Here is a 6,934-nt window from a genome sequence, read left to right on the forward strand (position 1 = left end):
AGCTTTATTTTTAGCTACGGCCACACGTTTCTTAATGAAACCCTAATGATAGAAGAGAAAAAATCATCACGCTTGCTGAAAACAATTTGCAGACTTGGTCAAGTTCCAGCACGGGAAGCAGACGTTGTCACTCGTGGGGGACGTTTCCCAAGTACCACGTCGCTTCTTTGCAAAGCTCTCGCCGACAGGCTGGGCGGATGGCAACCATCCTTCATCACAAACACTGAATACGAAATAAGAAAGCCTTTCAAAATTGTTTTTAACCTGCCCACCCCTCCAGGATTTCAACAGCTGGGAAGGCAGCCACTGTCGCGGCACCTCTGCCCTGTCAGCAAGCCAGGGTTTGCAGTGCTCCTTCTCGGCGCCCTCAAGGTCTCCAGTCCCAACTGCAAGAACAGAGTCAAGGTTTCCTGGTTTTTATTGACAGACTATTAACCCTAATATACATGAGCTGATAAAATGCCAGAATCCATCTCCAAAAGATTTTTCAGAACACTGAAAGACAGGCAATAAATACTACTTACATGAAGAACATGCCCTTTAACTGCTTTACTACCCTCCCGGCTTAAATCTGACAGCCCTTAACAAGAACAGAGTACCTCTGTGACACAGCATGCCATTTTACCAAACAAAAACCAGGAAAAAAACCAACTCAGCTTAATAAAACATTGCACAGTGATAAACTCAGGCTACCCTTATGTGGTACACACACTTAAAATCCCAAGGGCAACCTTTCTAGCAGCTACAGAAGAGCAGAGAGATGCTTACTCTGGAGCAAACAGAAATTGGCAAACGTTTTAATTGTGAATTATGTCAAGTGCAAATTAAGTGATTAAAAAAGTGATTGAAATGATGACAGCATGTCAGCTACATAAAAGATACATTCTAGAGAAGAACTGTAGCTACATAAAAAGCATTTTTTTCCCTAAGGAGGGATCAATATCCATGGAATGACAAAGTAATAAAGAGTCAGTCTCTAGAAGACAGAACTATGCAGTTGTGTAGATCATCCAAACGCTATTCTGGTACTTCATAGATGCTGCAGTCAAACCACACTGCTTTTGGCTATTTTTTATTAAATGCCTCCAGTAAACGCAGCAGGTGTAAGAACAGATTGATGATGTCCAAGTAGAGATTGATTGCAGCCAGAATGTACTCTTCAGGGGATAATTTGTGCATCAGCAAATGAGTGTCATAAATAATAAATCCACAGAACAGAAGAGCTCCGGCAGCAGCAAACACCAACTCTATTGTCTCACTGTAGAAAAACAGCTGGAGGCAAATAAAATGTGGAAAAAAAAAATTGAATTTTTTTTTTTAATATTAAAATCCCTGCATAATGATATGCCACACTTAAGACAATGATACACACTGTCCTTTTACGTACACACAAACACAATATTACGATGACATTTCAATGTTCTTGTTTCATATAGTCCCTAGTCACACAATCTCTTTAACGGAGTAAAAGCGCCTCCACTTAAGAGAGGGAAAGCTCTGGTCTCCAGAATATTAACAGCAGAAAAATCAGAAAACCAAAACATAATTAACCCTCAAATCTCCCTCCCACTGTCTTAATCAAGTAGTGAATCTCAATTGACAAATGTTGTTAACCAATGTAAATACCACTTTCACATTAGCAAGAACAGCATCCAATAAAAATTTGAACTGAAAATGAATGGTTAAGAGATCACCAGCATGATCTACAACAGTAACGGATCTGGTTAGGAAATTTCTTTCATTAAGCTATACTGCACTGTCCAAAACTTTTTTGTTATACTAGAAGTAAAGATTTATGTTAAAGGTTTATGTTACTTTTTAACCTTGAACACAAGGTATCTTACCCTTAAGAAACCTGAGAAGATTAAAATCCACAAACAAGTGAAGAGGCTGGAAAAAAAAAAATATTAAACTGTGAGCAACATTATCTTCTCGTTTAAATTTTCACAGAATCCCAGAATGGTTTGGGCTGGAAGGGACCTTAAAGATCATCAAGTTCCAACCCCCCTGCCATGGGGAGGGACACCCTCCACTAGGCCAGGTAAAATTTTATGCAAAATCTCTTTCCTTTCTATAAAACCTCTTCACAATCATTTAGTAAGTAAATGTCCATAATTCTTAGATGCCAATTGTTCATTGGTATCAGCAGTAAAAGTCGGTTTTATACAGCTGTCAAGGTTATGTCCTAACTTCACTTTTTAAAAAAATATTTGAAGTGGCTGCCTTAGGTGAAAAATCCAGATAAGCTAGTTTTCTAGTGAAATATTATGGTTTTTAAGAATCATGATCACAGAAAATAATTTCTTACCAAGAAAACAGAACTCGTAACATTAATACTTTAAGGTAAATAACACCCTCACCATTCCCCTTGAAGCAGGTTCTATTGACCTGAATTCATTATAGCAGCTGCAAAGACTGCCTTAAAAAAGGAAAAACAAACTTAAAAAAAAAGTTATCAATATGACAACATACCTTGCTCCAAACTTGCTGAAGTCTCTCTTTGACTGCAAGGTATATGCAGTCAGTCCAAGAAATACAGCAGTAGTAAGAATAAAGGCTTGCAAGACGATGAACACATCATAGAAACTCACTAAAAACAGAAGAAGTAAACGGTCATTTAAAGAACACCACACTGTGTATTTGCTAAGTTACCTTTTGAGGAAACAGAAGTTTAAACTTTTACAGACAAGAAAAAAAAATCTTAACTGTGAAACAAAAAGTAAATTATACCTGAACTTGTCTTTGCACTGCAAAATCATGATCAGAGGACTCGGGGACCCTTGCACTAGCTAAATTTGACAGTTATAGTATAGTTGTAGCTTCTTAAATGAAGATGACAGATTTTTCCTACTCAAAAAAAAAAAAAAAAAAGAAAACAAAAAATTTCTTATGTCTAGATATGTGAGATTTTAAGAAAAAAGCCATCTGAATTTTTCAGGATACTGAAACGAGAAAAAAAATAGCACAAGACAATCAGTCCTCTGTAAAGGCCCATAAAAGTTTGGGTTAGGGGGTAGGAAGGGAAGGATAAGAGAAATGAGTGGAACTTTCATCTTTCCTCCTTAATCTTTCCTTTCCCCAAATGACTTTTTTTTTTTTTTTTTCAAGGAGACCATGACAAAGAGGTTTCAATTTATGCTGGAAGCTATAAATGCAAGGTGATGCTATAACTTGTCTGCACACCACCCCATCTCAACCCTGACAACCAAGTGCAGAACTCTCCAACCTCGAAGTAATTCCCTTGGAGGAAAATGAGGGGGAAGCACCTGCAGATCAGCTCTGCGGAGAGCTGCTATAGAGCATTGCTAACTGCAATGAAAGAATGGATAGCACAACTCATTTCTCACTTAAGGATGATAAAGGTTTCATTCTGGATCAGAAACCAGTTTTCTCCCTTGATTCCTTCTTATTTTGCTTAAGTCATATCAATATCATTAAAATTTTCAAACAGGGGATTTATTAGTGCCGGCTAGGGACCTCCGATGGCAACTAGTACAACACAGTGGATTGCTTTTGCTACTTCTATAAGGAATCGGACAATAGGATAGATACCATTTACCTGTAATGGCAACTGTCAGTGCTTCCAGCAGGGTCTACAAAAAGTAAAACCAAAAAATTACGAGGGAAAAATCCCCCACAAAACATTTACACAGAGATTTCACATGCAATCACCCCCATTCTGCTGCATAATCCCAGAATCCATTACATCAGTCCTCTTGTTAAGCCTTTGTATAATGAAAAAGTGTTTAATTTTCTACAAGAAAATGGCAGTCATACTGTCTTACTGTAGTGGAAGTAGTTGTGTTATTTTTATGTAGCACGTCATAAACTGAAAATTAATGAGACGCCCCTATAGAAAAATGCCATTTAGTTTTTCCACTCACAGCACACAGCATTCTTACCACACTTCTCACAAACTATTCAAGCTGCTATAAAATTTCTCAGAGCTGCTATTAAAAATGAACTTTTTGTATACTTTGCCATATTTGAAATACTTTCCTCCAACACTCGTAGTATCTCATTAGACAGCTAAGCATCTGCTTCAATTTCCTTTTCCCACTCATGCTTGTTTTGAAACTGGTAACTTAAAATCAAACACATTCTTGATGTCAGGCGGAAGGCTAGTGCGGGCCCTGAGTTTTTCTACAAGGTAATTTCAGATTGTTTCACTACAATAAAAGATGAGAAAAGTATCTATGGAATGATCCGAGGGGTTAGAAATAACAGAACATTTAATCCATATTTTGTTTAAACCAATTTATCACACATAATTTGAATCCTTCTATTCCTACACAATGGAATACTTAAACTTACGCACAAACTCCCACACCACATTTGGCCAAAATGTTACATCACTTCTTGTTACAGCTGCACGTGTCCAAAGTTTTTAAACATTTTACTGTTCTGCAAGAGTTCCAGATCAGGAAGCACAGAACTGTGTTACAATTTAAAGTCTATTTACTTACACAGCAAAGCTGTCTTCCCACTGTACCACAAGTACAATTTAGGCAACTCCTAGAGCATCAAATTCCATGGTGCTACTGTGACTTCTTTTCAGAACACTGATTTGCTACATAATCCAAAATATCCATGAGTGACAGTTAGCCCGTATCTGCAGATGTGCAGCGTCAGGCATGAGACTGAAATTTGAGAACAACTCTGCCTGACCTGCCTGTGTTGGAAACATGCTCAGAGTTTAGCATCCAAAAGAAAACAATTGATGAAATACACGCATCTGGCTGGTTTCGTTTGTGTATCTGCTGGAGGCTGTCCATTTAACACGGAAGGTAATAGAAATGCCTCCTTCTTTCCTACTGAGCAGTTTCATAGAAAAATCACTGACATCAACAGAACAATGAGAGCAGACAGATATATTTATATATACACACACACACACTGGGGGGTGGGGGGGGTGGGGCAGGGCAAGAGCTTGTTCAACCTGATTCCAAGTTGTAACACTCTTCCTAAAATGATGCTGGAAGAAACCTGAAGTAGAGGCTATCTAGGAACAACCTGTGGACAGAACCTCCAAAACATATCTCTGAACTTCCTAAGTGTGTAGCCACCACTAGTTTGCTTCATCACAATGAAAGATATTCTAGGGACAACTACACTTGAACTCATGTAAGTACTTACAAATCCAAAAAGCAGGTATAAATTAACAGGATGCTGGTGTCTGTAGAGGGTCAGTGCCACAATTATAGCCAAAGATCCAATGCCAGATATCAAAAGCAAGGCAGGCCTGTAAGGTTTCATACAAAAAGCATCATCAAAATTAAGATATCTGTAAGACTAATAAACAGTTTATACAAAACCAATTTTTTAAGTGATCACCTAGATGAAGATACTGATCTGTATATCCAAAGTAAGTGTAAAGCAAGTTTTACAATAAAATTCCTCTAAAACATACCACGACAGATGATCATTTAAAAATAGTACAGTCACAAGTAAAGACAATATTTTCATACTGAAGCTAAAGGTTGCCCAGGAATCCATCACCTGGAGATGAACCCATATGAAGAAGAAAATCCACCTGTACTACACCTTTAAAGTATATGTAATATTTTGCCTATTAAGAACTCCATATTCAGGGAACTGTTCTTTATAAGCACCTGAGTGCAACAAACATGGGGAATAACTGTACCAAAGAAAACCAGTACTGATCACTCAATACGTAACTACATCATTCAAGCAGTCCTCCAAGCAAAAACTAGACCTAAATCAAACACAAAATCACAATAATTCTAAGTGAGAAGGACAATTTGGAATTATCAAATTCAAGTAGAAAAGTGTAGTTTTACAACCTCTGTTGCACACACTATAGCCAATACAAAAACTTTGATATAATGTTTGATGCTCCTTTTTTACTTGGGCTTTGAAATGAAAGTGAAAGCAAATTCTTCAAGTGCACTTGGGGGAAAACAGAAACTGGATTCAGTGCTCTCCTCCTTTCCCCAGTTTTTTTTTCCTCTTCCTGTTCACCACTGTGGTTTTTGAGACTTCCCCCCTCACCCCCACCCCCTCATGGAAATCTGAGAGGGATAAAGAAGCAAGCCCACAGGAATTTTAGCAGACCAGTTTTCAGGGAAAAAAAAACCAAAGGAGATGGGGGAGGGAGGGGGAGGAGTAAGACACAGTACAGCTTTTTGGAGCAGGTACCTATAAACAACAGCATTCCAAACAGATTCTAAAAAGTAAATACTTAGACCATAAAACAAGAAATGTCAATAATTGAGATGTTCCACAGCTGATGAATAGGTTTTCATAGCATAAATATGAAATTAGGCAATATTAGTAAAGTATTGATTAAAATAAACTTCAATTATAATAATAAAAATACATTTTAATAATGAACCAAGGAGAAAAATGTCAGGAAAGTTACTTCCCAATCAGGTTACAAAATTTCTATTGTGGAATCAAAACAAAGGGTATAAAAAATCATATGGAATACTGAAGTGTTCCAGAGCAACAAACTACATAAACTGTACTTCACACACAATGAACAGCCCCATTTCATTTTAGCATTTACCTTTCATGAACAAATGCCTGTACTCCAGTAGAGTACAGAAAAATTGCAGATGTGACTGTAGTCAAAAGGACTTGAATGGAAAGAATGCTGTAGACTTTACGCAGAAAAGCTAGAATAAGGAAAACAAAAGTGAAATCACTTTTGAGTTACACTTACAAAGTTTAACAGGAGAAGTTTTCTATTTGGTAAGGAACCATTAAAAACTATTCACTGAAAAAGCACAGAGCAAAGTGGTAAGACACCATTTTTCCTTAAGAAAGATGACACACTGTTCCAGCACAATAATATTTATTCTTGACCATCATTATTCAAACAGTGATGACAAAAGAAATACACAAAACATGTTCAAGGAGTTTATTTCAAACTATTTTAAAAACTACATACATCTAATCTCACTAAGAAATT

At 37.2% G+C, this 6,934-nt stretch overlaps 1 protein-coding gene across 1 annotated transcript; it reads right to left on the reverse strand.

Moving 5' to 3' along the window:
• Positions 1-1,048: 1,048 nt before the first annotated feature.
• Positions 1,049-6,638, reverse strand: TMBIM4 (transmembrane BAX inhibitor motif containing 4; the record flags this gene model as incomplete). Its single annotated transcript, XM_010152457.1, has 6 exons — positions 1,049-1,272; positions 1,845-1,890; positions 2,473-2,590; positions 3,560-3,593; positions 5,137-5,242; positions 6,530-6,638. Coding segments are annotated over 6 exons (620 nt in total), but the record flags the coding sequence as incomplete, so codon positions are not given.
• Positions 6,639-6,934: the final 296 nt, after the last annotated feature.

The sequence above is a fragment of the Eurypyga helias genome, unplaced genomic scaffold (assembly GCF_000690775.1).
Source record: "Eurypyga helias isolate BGI_N326 unplaced genomic scaffold, ASM69077v1 scaffold36085, whole genome shotgun sequence".
In the NCBI taxonomy this organism is placed as follows: Eukaryota; Metazoa; Chordata; class Aves; order Eurypygiformes; family Eurypygidae; genus Eurypyga; species Eurypyga helias.